Below are 21,164 nucleotides of genomic sequence, written 5' to 3' on the forward strand. Positions count from 1 at the left end.
TAAACTGCAGTGTACCAAGGACAGGCTGAACAACACGTTTTCAGATTGGCAGGTTTGAGACGTCACAAACCTAAGGAGCCAGTCCCGTTAATGGACGGGGTGACGCTATGCATATCATTATGTGCAACCGATGGCAACCACTTCGGCGATGCGTGAGGCAGCTGTTACCATCATCGTGATTTTTGCAAAAGAGCGCTATATAAGTACAGTCCATTTACTACCACTTATTACTAGTGCTGTCAAAATTAATGCGTAAAACAAAAAATAATGCAATTAACGCTGCTGTGTTTACCTCGTGTGGCAATTCCTGAGTGTTGCCAATTTAGTGTTTTTCTCTCTCTCCCTCTTGGTGACTTTTTTCTAAAAAGCGACGTGTGACAGATTTAGTGTCTTTTTCAGACCAGTGAAATATATCATATTGTAGTTCATTCCCATGTATGCTGCTCAGAGTAATGGCAGTTCGCGTTTCCTCTGCCAACCGCTCGGAGTTGCTCTCTCCTCTCTCCTCTTGTCCCGTGCGCAGCAGCACTGCACAGGCAGTCAGGGACGCGCAGGGCGGGGCTGGCCTGGGGCAGCGGGCAGGAAGAGGAGGACAGCCAATTGGGCAGCTCGGCTTGCCACAGCAGGGCTGTGTCAACTGCCACACCGAACCATCCAGACTAAAGATGAATAAGGACAATGATGGGTTTGAAATTCTACTGGGACTTATGGGCCTGGGTTTGTTATTATTTCTTTTAGCACATAAGAAATGTGCCTTTCAAGCTGACAAATCACAATAGCTGGAAATCTGTGGCTCACAGGAGAGAATCTGTGTTTAAAGTTAAAAAGATGCTATTAAACAATAGTATTTTAACTTAAATATATTTGTTTTGGGTTGATTGTATGAATTTCCTGATTTTACATTCAAATATCTGTTATTACAAGCTTCAGTCTTAAGAAGAAAAAAAAGCGATGAAGCGATAGCAAATTGTGCGATTTCCAGTAGCCCTACTAATTACTAAATTTCAAGCTAGCTAAGTTTCAACAAGTTGCCTACAAACGGTGGCAGAGACTTGTTTTGTTTTTGCAACGGAGGGGGCGGTTGGAAATTTGTATAGTGGGCAGTGACTATGCAGATTCAGGAATGTTTAATGAGGGAGAAGGAGGAGAAGCCTCGGAGGATTTGCACACAGCACCTTGATCTTTACATATTGTAGCCCTAATGCATATGGACACAGTTCAGCATGCCTCTATGTAGCTACAGCATGCTACACAAGGCTCCTTCTGACTCCCACAGGGACGACATATAGGTTAGATACAAACTGATCTAATTTGCATTAGAGGGCTCACTTATTTCACAACAGGCTCCTGTCTTGTAATAGAGACACTATACCTCACACCTAAAAGTGCTTACTATGGCTCCTGTCTTTTTATAGACGTACTATTCCTCACACCTTGAAATGCTGACAAGGGTTTCGCTTTCACACTACGAGCCCTGAGGATGAAAATCCAGAGCCGTTTCTCCTCTGTCTCTTTCACACCGTGGGTCAAGGAGGAGCTGTACTGTTGTCGTTGGTGACAATTGACAGTGGTGGGTTGGCTGAGGAATTAGACTCTGCTGAAATGGAGAAGGCTACTACTGTATAGAGCGACCCAGACATAGGACATGGTATCCGTCTTGTGGTCAAAGTGGTTACAGTAGTATAGACAGTGTGATAAATTGGCACAGTTGAACACTTCCTGATAGAAGAAGCTTGTGCTATAGGCGGCAGGGAACAGGAGCGTAATGTGATCATAGGGCCGTCTCAAGTTACCAGAGATGGTCTGAGAGAGTCCCCTTCTACAATACCGTTTGAAATATATTCCGGCCCCTGAAAAATATCAGCAAGGCTGGACCAGCATGCAGTTGGAGGGTGGCCTGGAGGCTTATAATGATCCATTGAGTTGCAACGGATGTGAGAGAGACAGAGAAACAGAGAGAGCGGGTTTTGTGAGTGAGGATTTTCCTACTGGGGGCTCAAGGGGACTAAAAGAGATTGCTATCACAATTTTCAATTTTTCAATTTTCACAAGTTTGATTTCATTAAAATTTAACAAATTAAATCAAATCACTTATTTGAAAGAGAAATTATAAATGGATATTTAAGGCCCATCTCACACACAGAGGGGCTCTCACTTATTGTGGCTGATGAGACCTCTGGCTGAAGTGGAGCTCTGCTGAGAGATCACCAAATCCACAAGCTAATAGACCTTTTTCAAAGGCAGACATTTGTATATGTATATGGTACTGAAGCATGTGATAAGTAACACCTGTGCTTTTCAAGCTATGACAAGTGAATATGTCTGCTGTGAAAAAAGGCTTATTAGAAAAGCAGTTTCAGAGAGATGCCAATCAAGCACAATCTGGATTTTAAAAAAAAGGTCATATCATCAGGCAAATGTGAAATCGCCTGTGTGCGAGTACACATGGCTGTAAAGGTCTTGAAAATGAACTCTCAACTATCAGTTTTAAATCCATCTATCATCCATTACCGCTTATCCTGTTCAGGGTCGTGGGGGGCTGGAGCCTGTCCCAGCTGTCATTGGGCGAGATGCAGGGTACTCCCTCGACTGATCACCAGTCAATCACATGGCTGACACATAGAAACAGACAACCTTTCACCCTCACACTCACACCTACGGCCAATTTAGAGTCACCAATTAACCTAACGAGCGTGTCTTTGGACTGTGGGAGGAAGCCGGTGTACCCGGAGGGAGCCAGTGCGTGCACAGGGAGAACATGTAAACTCTATACAGAAAGGCCCCCTATATCCAAGCCAGGTTGAAGGAACCTTCTAGCTGTGAGGCGACGACGCAAACCACTGCACCAACGTGCAGCCCCTCAGTTATAAATGTAAAATTAAATTTCACAAAGCTTCTGGTTCAACTCTAAAAGCTGCAGTCTTAAATACAAAGAAAACTGAATGCATTGAGTACATTTACGAGTGACTTCCGTTTATGTGGCTTCATAATTAAGTTTCTGAACGTCTGCCTGCTCGTGTAGCAACAGGCCTTTTTCACAGCAGACATGTTGACTTTGTAGCAGGCAAAGCCCAGATGTTACTAATAACATCAAACAATGGCTCAGTTCAATGACGGTGTCCTCGCAGCCAGCATGCACAATAGTCCTTTTCCACAGAAGACATGTTGACATGTCACAGTAGGGAAATCACAGGTGTACATAATGAGATTAATGATGGCTGATTTCCATGAAGCTACTTCAATGTAAGAGTCCTGGTATTGTGAATGCTGGCTCACTGTCACACAGCCATGGCTTACTGGGACACCTAAGTAGAACAGAGCCATTGTTATTGTCATTAGTAAAGCGTGTACTTGTCATACTTTAATAAGTTAAAATGTCTGCTGCAAATAAAGCCTTTTACCACAGCTGTGGATGTGGCACACCTAAAATCGTTTCCACCAAGCAGAACAGTTCAGACAAGTTATTTACACAGTAAAAAAGGTGTTGTTTTTTTACTGAATCCACTGATACCAATAGAACCTTATGCTGTACAAGTTCTTTGTTACCCTTGTGTTGAGGTGCATCACACACTGACCAAGTGACTTAAAGGTTGAGCTAAAAACACATCAGGCTGTTGATTAGAGAAAGGAGTCGTCACTTCTTAAGCCATAAAGGACTCAATTCACAAACCATCCACTTTAAAATATCCCATTGATTGCAATAGAGAGGAAACACCACAAATTATTTCTATGTAGTTAAAAAAATGTAGGTGTGCAACTCTGTCCATGGCAACCTCGGATCCCATCGACTATAGTCTGACGACGATATAGCCTCTGGGAACAGCGGTGAACATGCCTGGCGTGTATTCAGTGGTTAGAGATAAACAACTTCCACTCAAGACTTCCTTTTCCGCGTGCTGCATTGTTTACAGAAGAAGAAACCATTTTAATTAACGGCTCTTACCTTTACCAATGACGCAGATTAGTAAAAAGTAAAAATGAAGCGCTTTCCTCAAGAGGAGAAAACTACTTTTAAAATGCTTGTTTGTTGAACAGAGGTCGGAGCAATCATTTCTGATGCATTCAAGAAAGTCCGGAAATCTGAACGCTGAACAGCTTTTGTGACACCGCATCAGGGAATTTATTTCAAGTTGAATTTTAGATCTAGAACAGATTGTTAGCATGCAGATGTCTGTTTATAGAGGTTAATAAGAAGGTAAATTGTTGTCAGCTGCTGAGGGGAGCCGGGATGTCCTTATGCATTATGTTCTGCCTGCTTTTGCTCCCCTGACGGACTGTTTTTCCTGCATATGCTGCAGCCTGCTGATACGTGATTGGTCAATATTACTCGGACTAAAAGCGTAGATGGAAACCACAGCACTTGCCAAACCTAAAATCCGAGTTCAGATTCTACCTTTCTATGTATGTATGTATTTCTCTCTATGGCCTTTTGCTCAATGACATCAGTCTGTCTGCTGTGAAGCAGGTGTTGAAAAACCTACTGCAGCTGTCTTAGCTGGGATTTACAGGCTGACAAGACAATGTCCCATTTTGGGATAAATAAAGTCTATTTAAAAAGTACCCCATACATATTCCATTCTACATTAAAAATGTAACCAAACTGGGCCATATCTTTTAGATTCAAGGTGAACCTTACTGTCTGCTCATTAAACTTTTTTAGAAGCATAATGCAGCAGCCTAACTCATCTATTACAGCACTAACACAGTGTGGCGGTAACTGTGCTGAACTTGGGTGTGTGCGCATATTTGTGTTTTAATTTACACCCTCTCAGTAGATCAAAGCCCGCACAGTAATGCAGCCTGTTATTATGCTGCATGTGGAATGTCTGATGTTGTCTGTGCTGCTGTGTTCCCCGCCCTCCGTCCCCGGGCCCGCCAGTGTAATGGGGTGGAAAGTGGCTCAAGCTCCCAGTGTTGCTCCTGAGCCCGGTAACAGACCACACCCCCTCCCCCCCCCCCCCCCCCACCTCATTAATCTCCTCATCACTCTCACAGAGACGACATGAAGGTTAGACAGACAGTGATCCAAAAAGTGATTCAATGTTTTACAATGAAAAGAGAAGTATCGATCATACATCACCTCAGTCTCTCTGCAGTCCACACAGCTTCCAACAAGGACCGACTGCACTTCCAAACAAATTACTTCCCCCTCACGTCTCGATTCATGGCACGTGGCCCAATGAGTAGGAAGCAGAATTTATCAATGGAGAGGGGGGTCTGTGATGCTGTTCTTGGTCTATGTTTATATCTACAGTTGACGCTGATAATTGTTCTTTTTGATTAGAAGGCTGTATTGGTAGCTAATGTTACCTCAAGTGTGGTAGAAACTGTGTAGTTTGTTGAATTAGACCCAAAGAGTATGATAGATTAACACTGCTTAATATTAATGTAAGCTTTATACTACACAAGTGTACTAATGTGTAATGCAGAGGTTAGCAACCTCTTTTTGTCCAGCATATCCAAACATCCGAGTGTGTCGAGATCAAGTGCTGTTTCATCACTACCACCTACGTCTTCCAAATGTGTTCAGTTCAACTGATTTTAAAGTGGATCTTAACTAACGCTACAAATACTGGAAATCATGACAGTCTTTTTTTTGCATACTTTTGAATTAGAAATGTTTTATGAATGTTTGGTCAAATTAGCATTCCCACAGGGCTATCTGGAGTGCCACAAGCTGAACCTCTAACCTAAACACTATGTGAATCAATGACTGTATATAGATGGAAGACGCATTTCTATCTGCTCTAATTGTACGAAACTGATGCCAAAATCGCCCCTGTGATATGGGTGCTGCCATCTTGCGATGGTGACATCATTCGGAGCCAGAGTTGCGCAGTAGAGATCTGCAGGAGGAGCTGCCGTAGCCACTTCCGCTAACCAAAACACACACTTAACTTGCGAGAAATAAAGCAGCAAAGATCCCACATGCCGGCGTATTTAAAAGCAGAACAGCTACTTTGTCTTCGCAGATATTGGAACTTCAATGACTGTAGTGATTGTTTGAGTTACATTTCCTCTCGCTGTTCCTCCTCCACTCTGCTAATCTGAAACAGATCGGCTGCAGGAGCCGTATTTGTCAACAGAGTTGTCCATCGTACTTTTTACAGCATCAAATAACTAATTAAAAATAAACTTGTCAAAAAAATGAACACTTTATACAAATGTATTTGGCGTGTATTTTGATTTTATAGATTGACTCATGTCCCATCTGTTAAGATGGAGGAGGCAGGCTTTATGACCTATACTGCAGCCAGTCAGCAGGGGGCGATAGAAAGGTTTTGGCTTCCCTTTTAGGGAGCTGTCATGTCGTCCATCTTTTTATACAGTCAATGATGTGAATATGAATAAAATAAATATGAAATAAAAACACGACCCTCCCTACTGTAAGTTTTAAGTACATGTTACTTGATCTCCTCACTGGAATACGACATAAACTTTCATGTGGATAAAAAGAAATTTCACTTTCTAACCTTAACGACTTCACACAAAAACTCACTTTTAAACTTTTTCAGACAGTCAACCAAACTTTTTTTCTTATTTCATGCTTGTTTTGCCTTGACTGTAACCTTTTGTCACCTGCTCACATTTCTCTATTCATTTTTTTAACATTACATCACAGGAGGGGATTTTTTTAAACTATACCTTTTGAATCAGAAAGAGGAAAGGCTTAGATGTCTCTGAGACATTGCATTTAGGCAGCAAAACAGGAAACTCCCACTGAAAAGACAGTTGATATAGAAATCTATAAATAAATGTGTGTAAATATGGACCCTGTATGTACCATTTTACCTCCATAATGTATAAAGCATCAAAGGCTATATGTTAACTTAACAGACTTTTCACTCTGGCCTCTTGTCATTGTCTCAGTACCTTTTAATGCCCATACATTAGCTGCTGTAAAGACCTGTCTCTAACTAAAGAGCCGTTGTACCGAGATGGGAAATAAAACAAAAGGTTTTTTCTCTTCAGCTTGATGTGTAACTCGTAAGGCTTTGCAGTTATGTTTTATGTTTCACTTTGCTGAGGCTCAAAAGAATATCAATGAGATCAGAGAACCGTAACCCCCTCAAGCATGTTATCATCAAGGGTTCAGGGCAGACTTACTGTCAGCAACGTTATCAGATTAAAAACCATGTTCATGTTATCTCGATACTGTTACATACAAACTATCTGGGAACCTTTTTTTTCTTTGTGACTTTTCATACTAGAAATAGCTGATTCCCAAAACATTAATTGTACCATGAGAGTAGTGAGTCTATTTGAGCCAGACTGTCAACCCTCTTCTACGCCTCTTGGACTTCACATTTCATGTGGTTGACACTCTGCCTTGGGTAGAGTGTTACTGTCCAACTGAGGGTATAGTATGTTTATTTTCCCCTCTTTTATACACAAACAAAAGACAGTAATTCTGGCAATCATTAAGCCAACATCTCTCACACCCTGCAAACCAATTAAAAAAACTAAACCAACCAAAGCACCCCTCAAACAGTATCTGTTGCAATAACAACAAACTTTAATATTATCATTTTACATTTCAGTTAACACAATATGTAAAGACTCCAAAACAAAACTGACAGAAAGAAAGATAGCATTTATGCGCTTTTGTCTCATAAAAGAAATAATAAAGTGGAATAATAATGCGGGTCTGTAATTTGAAGTAAGAAGAAAGTATTGTTCATAGTGAAATTAAGTACTTTTCCACCCGCGCACATTTTACGTATTTGTTTCATGTTTAATGACTCAACATGCGGTCTAAAAGCTACCTTTTCCAACTTAATCCTTTCTATCGCTTCAGTGATCCATTCTGTCAAAGTTGGTGCATTTAAAGCAATCTACTTTTTCACGATGACCTTTGTTTTAACCATCCATAGCTAGAGAAAGATGTTTTATATGCTGATGATACTCTGCTGACGTCATGCAAAGCTCCCTGTATGCACGACTTTGGTGTGAGTACAAAGTCTGTACTGGAGTGGATCTTCAGTGCCAAACCAAAGATCTTTAATTTTATAGCAGTCCCATAACAGATGGAGTTCTTTCAGCAGCACTAATACTTTTAAGGACACTTCTCATGCTCATAATATATAGCTGTAAAAGGATGTTAGGTAATCTGATGAGTATTTTTAGTCATTGTCTTTGTAGGTCAACATTTAGTTATTATTAACAGAGTAATTTGACTACGGTATATCCCTGCTGCTGTAAGAGACTTCATACTGTATCTCTTATTGACTAATTGGTCCCGAAATAGTACCTTTATTATCTTTATAGGTAGTAAGTAGACTTAAGACTCTGTTTAAGCCACTCTGGGGCTGCAGCAACAAACTGTGAACAGTGACAGATTATTGCCATTGCCAAAGTTATTATGACAAATTTGTAAGAAAAAAGTCGCCTATTTGTTCATTTAGCAGTACAGGAGAAACATGATCTCTCAAGTAGAGTCATGTTTCTGCCCACCATTCAAATGTCCAATATTCACTCTCCTTTTGGCTCTGATTTTGGTCTCCACCACCCCCTTTGGGAAATATGAGTCCTCATTATGAAAGCTCCACTGTTGATCAGCTCCATGTGGTTCCTAACTTTGCCTTCCTTTGGTGTGGTCCTGGGAAGGCAGGGAGTTTTTAGACCTTTTGTGTTAAAAACAGCTTCCTGTTTCACCAAAAACTGTGTCCACTGATAATGTAAAAAGGAAGATTAGGCCTACTTTAATGGCCATAAGGGATAATTATCAATCAGAGGTTTGGACTGCTCACTAGGGTTCTACAATAACATGTTATATTTGGCCACATTTTCTTCTTCCAGTCTGTTTTTTTATTTTGGTTCTCGTGTTTCTCCGTGATTAATTTGTCTTAAACTGTCAATTAATATCAACAGGGAATGTTTTCCTTTTTTTCCTTTAATCTTCTTGTTGGTGATGTGAGTATCATGAATATTTTATTCTGTTTGAGAAAATAAACTTAAAAACCAAAAGTTTCTGGGGCTTTGAACACAAACTCATTCAGTTTCCAGTAACTACCTCCTTGAAGTTTATACACCGATCAGCCATAAAATTATGACCACCTGACTAATATTGTGTACCACCAAAACAGCCCTGACCCGTCGAGACATAGACTCCACTAGACCTCTGAAGGTGTGCTGAGGTATCTGGCACCAAGACGTCAGCAGCAGATCCTTTAAGTCCTGTAAGTTGCGAGGTGTGGCCTCCATGGATCGTGCTTGTTTGTCTGGGGAATTTGGAAGCCAAGTCAACACCTTGAACTCGTCGTGTTCCTCAAACGAATCCTGAACCATTTATCAGCGTTATCCTGCTGAAAGAGACCACTGCCTTTAGGGCTTTCATGAAGGGGTGTACTTGGTCTGCAGCAATGTTTAGGTAGGTGGTACATGTCGACGTAACATCCACATGAATGGCAGGACCCAAGGTTTCCCAGCAGACCATTGCCCAAAGCATCACACTGCCTCTGCTGGCTAGCCTTCTTCCCATAGTGCATCCTGGCGCCATGTCTTAGCAGTACAGGCACCCGGCCATCCACATTATGTAAAAGCAGGCGCCATTGTAATGAGGTAATCAGTGGTTATAATATTATGGCTGATCGGTGTATATTGACACTTTGGTGTTTCTCAGTGCAGCCACAGTTCTTGTGTTAGCCACTGTACAGCTCCAAATAAGTAGTTTTTGTGCATTTTTCAATGGCAACTTCTCAAGGGACTGGAGCACAGTGTCCCTTTTTCCCAGCTCCAACCCAGCAAACCCTCCCAACACAAACCAGCTTCTCTCCTCTGTCTGTACTCTCATTCCTTACCACTCTTTTTTTTCCTTTTCTGAGACTTGTGTTCACAGCAGCTCACCTCTAGTTCCCGTTTGTTATCATTTGTATGAATTACCATTGATGCGCTTGAGTGGTGAGCAGACATTGGCATGGGGACGAGGAAGACAGGGCCTTGAGTGAGGCAAATGCCCTCATCCATCATCCCAATATAGAGCTCTCAGTGGAGCGCAACCAATGTCTGCAGCAGGCAAACTCCCAGGAATAGCAGATGGAGGAAGAGAGGAGGGATTGGGCTGAGCCGATTTGTTTTCTGTGCTTTGTTTTTCTGTATGTGTGTTTTTGAAGTTGATTAAATCTCGACCACCTGTGGTTCTTTTTGTTGTTTGATGACAGTAATTGCAGAAAATGTGTTTCTGCGCTGATCAGCAGACAGCAGAGATCCAATACATCTGTGCTTCTGGGAACAAAAATTATTGTTGCACAGTACAAAGAAAGTTTTGTAAAATGCTTAAGTGAATCTATTTTTAATTTATTCCCATATGTTTACATAGCCGTTAACATTTCCTTAACTTTTTCCTGTTTGTTAGATGGCCTACCTGAGACTGTGAGGTCAAAAGTCGGATGCCAGGAGATCAAGACTCCTTTGTCAATCTTGGAAGATACTCAAGAAGACCTGGGACAGCTGGCAGAGGAACTTCCCTGAGTGTGTCAATGTACTGGATGTGTTCCAACTTGCACAGACTTCCAGTAAGCATATGAATGGAAATAATTGCAGAGGGAAATTAAACAAGCAAAGGCGTGTTTTTTTTAAGTCAAGTTGTGGTTTCTGTTACTTCTGTCATCACTTGCAAAGAAGTTTTGTGCTGAATTCGGTAATTGCGAAACAGGAAGAGAATCACAACATCTAAACTGTCTCTCATGAAATAGGTAGTTCAATTCTGCTGTAGTTGTTTTAATCCTTATGTGTAATTCTATCAAAATGTATCCTAATTGAAAACATTATTTCTCCTTTCTGAACTTTATTTTATATTTTTTCTGGACAAACAGAATAAACTGTTGTATTTTTGGAAGTATCATTCTCATCCTGTCTTTTTTCTGTCTGCTGGAGAGCACTGCTGGTTGAAATGTGGGACATTGTTCTTGAGCTGGCTCTTGATGAAAGCTTATTATAGAGGCACTTCAGCCCCAGGGTACAGCAGTGCATCCTCCACTTGAGTGTACTGTAATTACAGCTTGTGGAGCGAGGTGATTTTTGTCTAGATGTGGGTCTATTTGAGAGTGTGTGTGTCAATGATTGATGGGTTTTACGTAACATGCGTGGTAGCAAGGATCATTTTGTAATGTATAGTTAAATTCAAAAGTCCTCTCTTCACCTTCTAAAGTGTATCATGATATGTGCTGGTCAAGTAGTTCTTCCAGTGTGTCAAAGTCCTTTTAAAACACATTAACTGTGTGGGTCTAGGGTTGGTAATGTTGGTGCACTACATGAGTTCAGACTGAAATATCTCAACCATATACTCTATATACTGCCATGATTGTTTATCATGAGGGTGAATCCCAGTGACTTTGGGGATCCTTTTACTTTTTCTGTAATGTCACCATGACTTAGTCATTTGTGGAGTAAATGGTTAAATAACTATCATACATTATATTATTTTTTACTAAATAGCTTCGAAACTTAAATGGTGTATGTTGTGTTTATTGCCTGCAAATCTTGATGCTAACATGCTAAATATGATGAACATGGTTAAAATACCTGCGAAACATCGAGCAATCAAGATTTATCATTGTAATAGTGAGCATGTTAGCATGCCGCCATTAGCATTTAGCTGCAAAGCACAGATGTGCAGTGCAACTGATAGATCTGATAGCACAGTATATTTTCTTATATACATGTTTGAGAGATTAAGAGATTGTATGATGTGTGGATCAGTGTGACATCTGCATGCTTTGGCTTTGACAGTAAATCAGCATGAGACCATTTTGACTGTGTTAACCAGCAAAACTGCCTGCAGTGCTCAGTGAGTTGAGCAAAGCAAAATGATCTGTAACTGATTACCGCTGGAGCCTATGATGCCCATACCTCTACTTCACGGTTTGTGAACAAGGCATCCAGCTCCATAGGTTATCTCTTACCGACAGTGCAGCACAATATCTGCCTGCATGTCTATTTTTACAAGCTCTTAGAAGAGAAGGAGGGACAATCCGTTTTTTTCAGATTCTGACTGCATGCCTGGATTGCCTGAATGCTGATGCGGCAAGTGACAATTACTTTTAAAAATACAAAGAAGTATTGTGCCCACTGAGGCGGCAAAGCAGAGAGTGAATTGGCTAATTAAATACATCCAATGCTGAACCGTCAAGGGGTTCTCATTTCCGTCCTGCCCTTTTTCCTCAAGTGCAAATGAAGAAGGCTCTAAATAACCCATTTGTTTCAAGCCCGCTGAGCCGAAGGAGCTTCTCCGCGTTGCTGACTGTTTCTGCGGTTTGAACACACCGATAGGCACAGTCACCCACAAGCCTTGAGGAGTTTCAGGCGCTCTTTGTCTTTCTCCCCTTGATGATAGACAATGCATGTGTCAAATTCAAGATGTTTTTGGCCACCACACGGCGTGTGTTGACACAGTGCAGCTCATTAGCCTTTTCAGAAGTTATCTCATGAAAAATATCAGTCTGAACAAAGGTCCTCTCCAAAGTCAGCCTGAGTAATTACTTGTCCATGGGGGAAAGGCAGTTTTTGCTTGTTCCTCTTTTTCATGTGTACAGTAGGTATGAGGAAAAATGCAAATAGCATAGTGTTGCATCTTTAGACAGTACACGATTAAAAGTATAACCTTATATTGGTGAATTTCATTTTTATTCACAAAATAATCCCAAACAGTATATTCCAAATATTAATTAAATAATTGAAATCCAACATCGGTGATTAAACCTGAAGGCTCATGAAAATATTTCATGGCCTGTGTGATAACCCTCACAAGACTATTGAAACCCTACCCCCATGCTAGTGGCTCTGAGGCTGTAATAAGACATGGCGGTGCTTTGAGTGAAACTGTAATGTATGCTGTCATGCTAACAATGACAATTATAACCTACTAATACTTAGCAGGTAATTTTTACCATGATTTGCATCTTAGCTTAGAGTGTTAGCATGCTAATTTGCTAATCTGAACTGAAAAAAGTACACCACGGGATGGTAAGAATGTCATTAGTTTTGCAGGTATTTGGTGGTATTTTCACTAAAAAACACCAATGGAAATGCTAGGGGAAAAAGGGAGATGAACAACAGAACCACAAGGTTTCATTCTCTGGGCACTAAGAATATGTGTACCAAATCTCATGTCAATCCATCAAATAGTTGTTGAGATATTTCAATCTGGAAGACAGTGGATCTGCCAACATTTCAGTACCTGGAGCCATGCAGCTGCCAAGGCAAGAAATCTTACAACAAACAGTAAACCATGTACATCTGTCAAGAACAAGTATTTAAAGTCTTGAGTTGTCATTTTGGAGAGTTGAGATTTCCACTTGCCAGAAAATATATGTTATGATGTTATACTTTGAGTTATATTGTCCTTGACATCGCAGGAGTTAAAGCTGAGATACAACTATTCTATCCACCAGTGAGAATGGTTCTGAACTGTGCTACACGAAGGATCTCTTCACCACAAACTCCCTGCTTCCTCTTACATTGGAGATAAATATCCATTAAAACCATATATGACATCACACATATGGAGTGATCAAGTCTACGAGTCAAGTCTACCAGCACCACAGTATGAATTTCAGATTGAATTTTCCAGGCCTTTGCCTCCTCTAATGTGTTTGATATTATTTTCGGATTAAGCGAGACAGTGATGTGTGAGATTACAACATGGCCACTGTAGAAAGAAAGAGATCTTTTTGGGAGAGGTCAAGCCATAAAGCTTGTCTCATCTCTGAGAGGAAATGAGGCATTAGATTGAGTTCCTGTTTTAGTCACCCAAGCCTAATGGGTCATCTATCCTGAGAATCTTAGGAGTCATGCTGAGAAAGACGGATCACAGGAACTATCCTGTTTTCATCTTTTCCTGAGACACTAAGTGAAAATAAAACACAACATGAAAGTCCACTTTGTTATGTGCACATATTTATGTCAAGAAAGGTATACCTTCAAGTATTTTTAAAGAATACTTGACTATGACCATACTTTGACCTCTAGATCATCCAATTTGTCCATCTACTGTTTTTCATTTAATTTCAACAAACACTCCCCACAAAGAGAGAACCGTATGTCCTTGTATGACTTTGGTGTACAAAGGAAAGTATGCTTAGAATGCTAATATTAGCATTTAGCTCCAATAACCTCTGTGTCCATGTAAGTGCATGATTAAAAGGCTGCTAGCATGGCTGTTGAGACTTGTTTTACTGTTATCTTAATCAGAAGTAGTACTGTCTTCCCCTCTAGCTTTGCCCCCCTAAGTTTAATAACCACCCTACACCCGTACTTCAGCCTTTCTTTCCCTCAGCAACTCCCCCATCTTGGCTTTCTAACAAGGCCATTGGGCATTTGAGTGGGGCCTTCAGGGGCTCATTAGTTTGTCCATTGGTTTCTACAAGCCCTCGGTGGCAACCTTGGAGCAAACCTATGCCAGGCCTTCAAGCAGGCGCAGGCCACAGAGTCAACCTGCTCCTGGGGAAGAATGACACAGCAGCCTCAGCGGGAAGGAGGCAAAAAACAACTTAACACAGAAGTCCAGACTGCATTTTTGGAACTTATATTGCTTGTGACAGTGCGATGACTGACAGAAACCTGCTTACTGTTATGACTGACTGGCCCAAAGTGAGAATATAGTATGTGAGATTGAAACTTGTCAAATGTATCAGCAATATTTCTGTTGTTCAGGTTGCAGAGTACACAACAGCTTCTAAATTCCAAACTTGACATTTCTACCTTATTTCTAACTTTAGAAAGAAAGTGTGCAGACAGGCACGGACTGAAGCTCAGGTCTGACAGGCAGGAGACATTTTGAGCTGACAGCTGACAGAGGAGATGGAAGCCCCGCTGGAAGTGGGGTGTTAGGATGCTGTTTCTGCCGCTGCTGCTGCTTGATACTGCTACAGCCCGGGGGAAGATGAATCGGCTGCTGCGTCTCTGTCTGAAGACGGGGGAGCTTTTGCCTCACTGTTGGGGGCAAAATGCTTATCAGCAGTTATGTTCAGCTTGTATTATGGAAAAAATAAGCAGTTCAGTTTCCTGTAGCTGCTAATCTGTATTCCAGGTTGAGTTGCTTAATGTGGGCTTACACTGACGAAAAGTTTGATTTCAAATGAATAAATTGCTTTTCACAGGTGGAATCTGGGCATGAAATGAAAAACAGATTAAACAATTAAATATGCCTTTTTAAGCCATAGCCATGGCTGCTTTGCAATAGACATATGGCAGATTATAGACTTTTGTTCCAATATTGAGATCCTTAACTTTTTAGCAAAGATAGATCATTCAGCTGTGTCCCATGAATGAGATGACAGATATGTGGATTGCTGTACTGCTGCTTCAGGGAGGACCTAAATGAGGGATGGATAGAACTGGGAACAGGAAGAGACGGCGAGGGGGATGTTAAAGACAGGGCGATCTGTCAGCACTCACAGCCAAGACAAATGGTCCAATCTACACAGATTCATGTCTCCTCTGCATGCCTCATGGGTGTGTTTCTGCAGTTTTCATGTGGCTATATTGCTGTGCTGCGCCTTCAAATAAAGTATATAAACAGGCACTGGTCTTTTTATCCTGGTTTCATTAGGCAACACATTAACTGTATATATACATAGATCTTGAGGAAGGTACACTGTCAGAAATCTCTGGCCAGAAGTTCAAAATAACAACCTCTAGGGAATTTGAGGAAGGGTGCCAGGGGATAGAGAGCAGAAAATTATCTCCATTGGTTGACAAACATAACTGATGAAAAGACAACAGACAAAGAACTGCGTATACTGCACAGAAAGAGGACATCCTCATTAGACTAATGACTTCAGGAAACACTGGAAAACACCAGTGGCAGTAACTTCATAATTGCAGAGTAAGCATTAAAGTTCCACTGAAATGCTGCATTTTTCATATACTCCAACATTCCAACATTTCTGTCAGGAATTATTGTTAATGTGACAGTGGTCTAACAATAAATAACATAAGTTATGATCAGTCTGGCCTGGTTTTAAATATAAATATCTATTTAAGGACTAACACATACATTGTTAGCTAACACTTACATTGTTGTGCTTTAGCTACAATGATTTAGCACATTTTTAGCTTCTACAATCACCTAAGCAAAGTGTTAAGTGAAATAAGTGTTATAGTGAAATACCCAGATGAAAACATAACTAGAGATGTTTCCAGACAAAGTCAGACTATTATTTTTGTGTGTACAAGTGTTGTACATTTACAGCAGCCAATGTACCTGTGCAGACGTTAGCTGTTAGCTAGCTTGAAACAGACACGGCCAACACTTGTGCGTGTATTTGTGTGACAGCTAGTCTCTAATCTCGAACCTCACCAAAACCATCATCATTTTATTCCAGTGTCTCCCCTTTTTTTGTCTCGTCTCTTACAGCTATGAATCTGAGTAACAGAATTCAGTGCTAAGCGTACATTTTTAGCTCTACATTTTCAAATCACTATAGGTACATTTCACCACAGTTCATGTTGCCTATCCATTTACTGCATTGCACTAGCCCAGCATTGCTTTAACATCCTAACATCCTCGTAATGACAGTGATAACAGGTTTAATCAAAGTGGATATAATGTTTTAATGTTTAAGTTCCTACGTTAGCATCCTTACACATACATATGCTAACTACAATAAAGACTTATTGTAAAATTTGCAGCAAATGGTGATGGTAATGTCGTTAGTTTTATTTGGTATTCTGTTTTAAGCCAAAGTATTGAACAATTAAAATTCTAAAGTGATAATCTTGTAGACTTGAATTTAAATAAATGTCTGTTAAGTCATTATCTATCGCTGAATGAGGTAACACAATGAGTCTATGGCCAACTGATGAAAGCCTTTGCATTTGCAGTATTACGGACTGGGTGTCTGGTGCCACTTTCCCGGAAAAAAATCACAAGCGGTTAGTGACGCGTTTTCCATCACCCAGCAGTGGTTGGTCTGCCAGAGAGGGTAGGCGGTGCTAAGTGGCTGCTTTTCCGGTCTCTGCAAGTGGTGCGAATAAACAGTAATCTACTATGGCTGAACAAACAAAGAAAAGATCGATGACGACAGATACAACTTCAAAAATAAGTGAAAATCCCCCAAAAAATAAACAAATTTGACGCTCCGATGAAGGCAAACAGTCTGAAAACGAAAGTGTGCTCCTTCAATTACCTTTTATTGCCATAGGTGCCACCAAATAGAATGAATCTAAGATCTTTGAGATTACCACTTTAAACGGATTTTGGCAAAGATGAAAAGTCACGAATGCCAAATGTATAAATTCAGCCAGAGATGTGAATGTGTGTACAAGTTTAAATGATAATCTATGTAACAGACCGTCATCCATAGAGCCATGCAGCTAGTGTGAAAATACATGAACTTGGACAATTTTATTTCCCCCAAATGTAAAAAACAGTGGCGCAAATTGGAGCATCCATCTTTTCAGTATTGCTAGAACACATTAAACTGTAGCCAGGGAGAGAAAAGTGACCAGGGCACCAAATTGCTCAGCACATTGCTCTCCTGTCCTCCCCCTCTCTTTCTCCAGGAGCTTCAGCTGATTGTAGCCCGAGGATAAAGAGGCCTTCTGTTTGTGTAGCAGACTCAAAGCCTCAAACCCTACAGCAACACATCCTTCACATGATAAACCCAAGAAAAGTGGAAATCTAGAACAAAAGCGAATAATAGGCAGAGACATATTCCCACTGGCCAGCTAGGACGGTTTTCACGGTTTCTGTATGCATGCATGCCAGTTTGTGTGTTACCCATTGCTTCTTGCCAGAGAGAGGCCTTTTGTCTGTTCCAATATATTTCCATGATTCTATCTTTAGATTGGTTTCATTGTGATGAGACCAAGTCCACTTTTCTGAATGGTTCCAGCACTGTGCACATTGTGAGTCTCTGAGGCATTAATGTTTTGAGGTGTGAGAGTCCCTTTTCCTGGAGCTGCTTCCAAATTATAGTTCCCTCCACACGCAGGTCTCCCAGGCAGCTCATATATGAGACAGAAGCCTTTATTCAGAGGAGGGTTTGTCCCTGAGTCAGAACAAAGACCAGCGCTATCCCACAGAGCCGACAGGTGTAGAGGAGGACGTTATGACAAGGCAGGAGTATCATATCATCTACTTTCCTGTCATAGTGAAACTTCGCTTTTCTGCAGTAATGTCTTCCTACAGCTCAGAGAGAAAAAATGACTGATATTTGTTCTTTACATGTCTTCTTCTCTCAATCTAAACTGTTCTGTAATAATGGGAAAAGTATCTATGATGGATTTTTCAAAACTTTAGCAATTTGAACCAAAAGTAATGGCAGCTAGAAACCATTTGGGGGTAAGTGAAGTGAAAAATGTTTTTTTTGCGTGTGTCATAGGAGGCAATATCTTGATATGACACATGAAAAGATGCAAGGCTGTGATGTTCAGGTGTTTAAACCTAAATGTTGGATCTTTTAGTGCCCACTGCCTCTATGACAGGTCGATACCCACGATGCCTCTGGCCGCAGAACTGACAACACATTGTGTCGACTTTTATAGCTTCTGTTACAAAGTCAAGAAATGATTCACTTCAGTTCGCTGTGGGCTACATGCGTTGTGCTGTACTGTGCTGTGGCGTACATGTGGAGAATGAGTCATGGTCACGATTTCCAGCGTTTAATGTACTTTTTTTTTTTTTTCTGAAAAAAGAGGGATGGAGAGACAGGCGGTGTGTTTTTTTTGCATGCATTAATTTCTGTGCATGTTGTAATCTGCCGGAGTTATGGGACCGTTTGCACCAATGAGGTCTTTCTTATTACCCTACAGTAATTTTAGCTGTTACTGCAAGCAGTCCCATACTGTGGCTTCTGATTATTTTACTGTAAAATTATTATTGTAACAAATTCACAGACAGGACGAGACTCAGAAAAGTGAAAGGAATGTGTTCTGCCACTCTCAAAGACTTAGGAAATACTGAGTTATGATAAGACTTTACTTACTTAATTTCTTTACTTCAGACACATAGGTCCATATCAAGACTTAATGGTTCATAAAAATGCAATATTTTTTCTTACACAAAACAAATTAAACTAATTTGTTGTGTGAAGCATTATTAAAACAGTTTTATTATGTTCACTGTGGCTATTAAAACCACATCTTTTTTGTTGTGTTGCTGCGGAAATGTTATAAAATGATTTTGAGTTTTTTTTATAGTTTTGCCCGTTACTGCTAATGTCAGATTTTCTACCTATCTAACTAGTTTGGTGATTAGAACAGAGAAGTATACGGTACTACATGCTTGTACAAAGGGTTTGTTGGAATACCATCTGGTGTTATCATGTTTAGTTTTGTATTCAATTTATTCTGTGTGTCTGTCATGATTTAGTTCTAGTTTAGTTCTGTTTTTGATTTGGATTTTTAGGGTTCAAATTTCATTTCCTTAGTCTCTCATGTTGATCCTCTTCCTGCCTTTGTGTGTTTTCCCACTTGTTTGATCATGTGCCCTGCACTTTTTGTTTTCACCTGCCATTGATTGTCTCACCTGTGCCTGATTAGCCTCACCTCCCCAGTTTATTTAGTCTTTTGCTGTGTTCGAAATCAGTTCTATATACTACATACTATATACTGTGTTCGGTGGTAGTATGTAGTATGGAGCTGTTCAAATTTATTTTGCTGTATGCAACGCCAGGCGCCAGTTTCCGGTGATGGAAAGCTGAAGTAAATAATAGCAAAAAGCTGCTTCTTTAGCTATAGCTATATAGCTCCATCTGCCTTTTCAACTACCGTTGTGACGTGTCAGCGCTTTGCATTGTGGGATACAATAGGTGAGGAAGACTGGTCCAATGCATACTGGAGATTTTTTCTGAATCGACATCCGGGTATTTTTGGCATACTGCACATTTTGCTTTTGTTTGCATACTACATACTACATTTTGGCCAAATCAGTACATACTGCTAGTATATTATGGCATTTCAAACACAGCCTTTGTGTTTCCCTGTCTCAGCGTCAGTTCGTTGTTTGTCTTTTGTCTATCCTAGTGAATCTTCTGTCTAACTCTGTGATACCCTTCGTCTAGTTTTTCTCCTGTGGTCTTTATTACCTTCTGCTTGTGGCTCTTTGTGTTCCCTCCCTTTGATGGATTTTCAGTTGAACCTTTTGTTGGATTTATTTACCGGGATTCTTACAGAGTAAGTATTTGTTTTTGTATTTTTTCATTATTAAATATATCCTTGTCCGTATCTGGGTCCTTTCCCCTTTTTGTTTAAATCCCAAAACCTGACTTGGTCTAAGTCTGCTTTACAAACAGTGAGTGTGGAGTTTTGATGACAATGGTATTTTCACAAAAATTCAGGATATCTTTGAGTTGTTTAATAACAACCAAACTTGGTTTACTGGCCTTGCCTGTATAGTTAAAGGGACACTACACAGCATTTAAAAGAGAAAATAACATGTTCTTCTTTATATAATTAACGTAGGATTTATAAGCAATAAAACAAACATGGGGTTTCCTTCCACAGCCTTACTTGGGCTTGGTATGATCAGTAGCTTATGTTGGCTAATGTTAGCATAGTTTAGATAGATTTGTTTGTGTAACTGACATTAATGAATTGTACCAGTAAATTTAAGAAGCCATCCCATAATTGCAACCTGAAGGCACTGTGGCTGCTGTAAACAACCTCTCAAACACTGCGGGCTCTTCTTACTGGTGTACAGTAAAAGTACATTTTTCTTGAAGTGTGTCTTCAGCATGTAATCCACTGTTTTGGAGTTTAATTCCTCATAACATTTCAGAAGAGCAGGCTGAAATGAAGTGTAATGTGTAGCTTTTTATCTGCGAGCCGTACAGCTCTCTGTTGTTTTCATACGACTAAATGATGCCTCTCAGGGCTGTCAGAGTGTCGAGTAGAGGATGTTATCTCAGCTGCCTTTTCCCTCTGATCTTCCTCTGTCTCCGCTTGTTATCCAACAGCTCTTTTATCACTTGAACAGCTCCATCATCACAGTACAGAGTTCCTGAAGTGAGCGGCATGGCATGAAACTATGTTTATGTCACTAATGTTATTGTGTCATGAGGTCACTTATAGTTCCTTATATGTGCAAACCTTATCAACACTCGTAGTGAAAACGGGTGACTAACTAACTGGCCAGCAGGGACGATGATGTGATTACAGCGTGTGTGCATGCACAGCCGATCTGTTGTCATTAACATTTTACACTCCTCTTTGTTACATCA

At 40.5% G+C, this 21,164-nt stretch overlaps 1 protein-coding gene across 1 annotated transcript in view; it reads left to right on the forward strand.

Annotated features, from left to right (window-relative positions):
- ube3d (ubiquitin protein ligase E3D) overlaps positions 1–10,802 on the forward strand; it is a 31,080-nt gene extending 20,278 nt beyond the window's left edge. Inside the window, exon 10 of the mRNA XM_069656935.1 lies at positions 10,355–10,802. Within this exon, the coding sequence (XP_069513036.1) occupies positions 10,355–10,375 (21 nt within the window). The 3' untranslated portion in view covers positions 10,376–10,802. The remainder of the gene's footprint in view (positions 1–10,354) is intronic.
- The last annotated feature ends 10,362 nt before the right edge of the window (positions 10,803–21,164 follow it).

This window comes from Semicossyphus pulcher, unplaced genomic scaffold, assembly GCF_022749685.1.
Source record: "Semicossyphus pulcher isolate SPU_LCO1_2020_fin unplaced genomic scaffold, fSemPul1.0.p SCAF_9, whole genome shotgun sequence".
In the NCBI taxonomy this organism is placed as follows: Eukaryota; Metazoa; Chordata; class Actinopteri; order Labriformes; family Labridae; genus Semicossyphus; species Semicossyphus pulcher.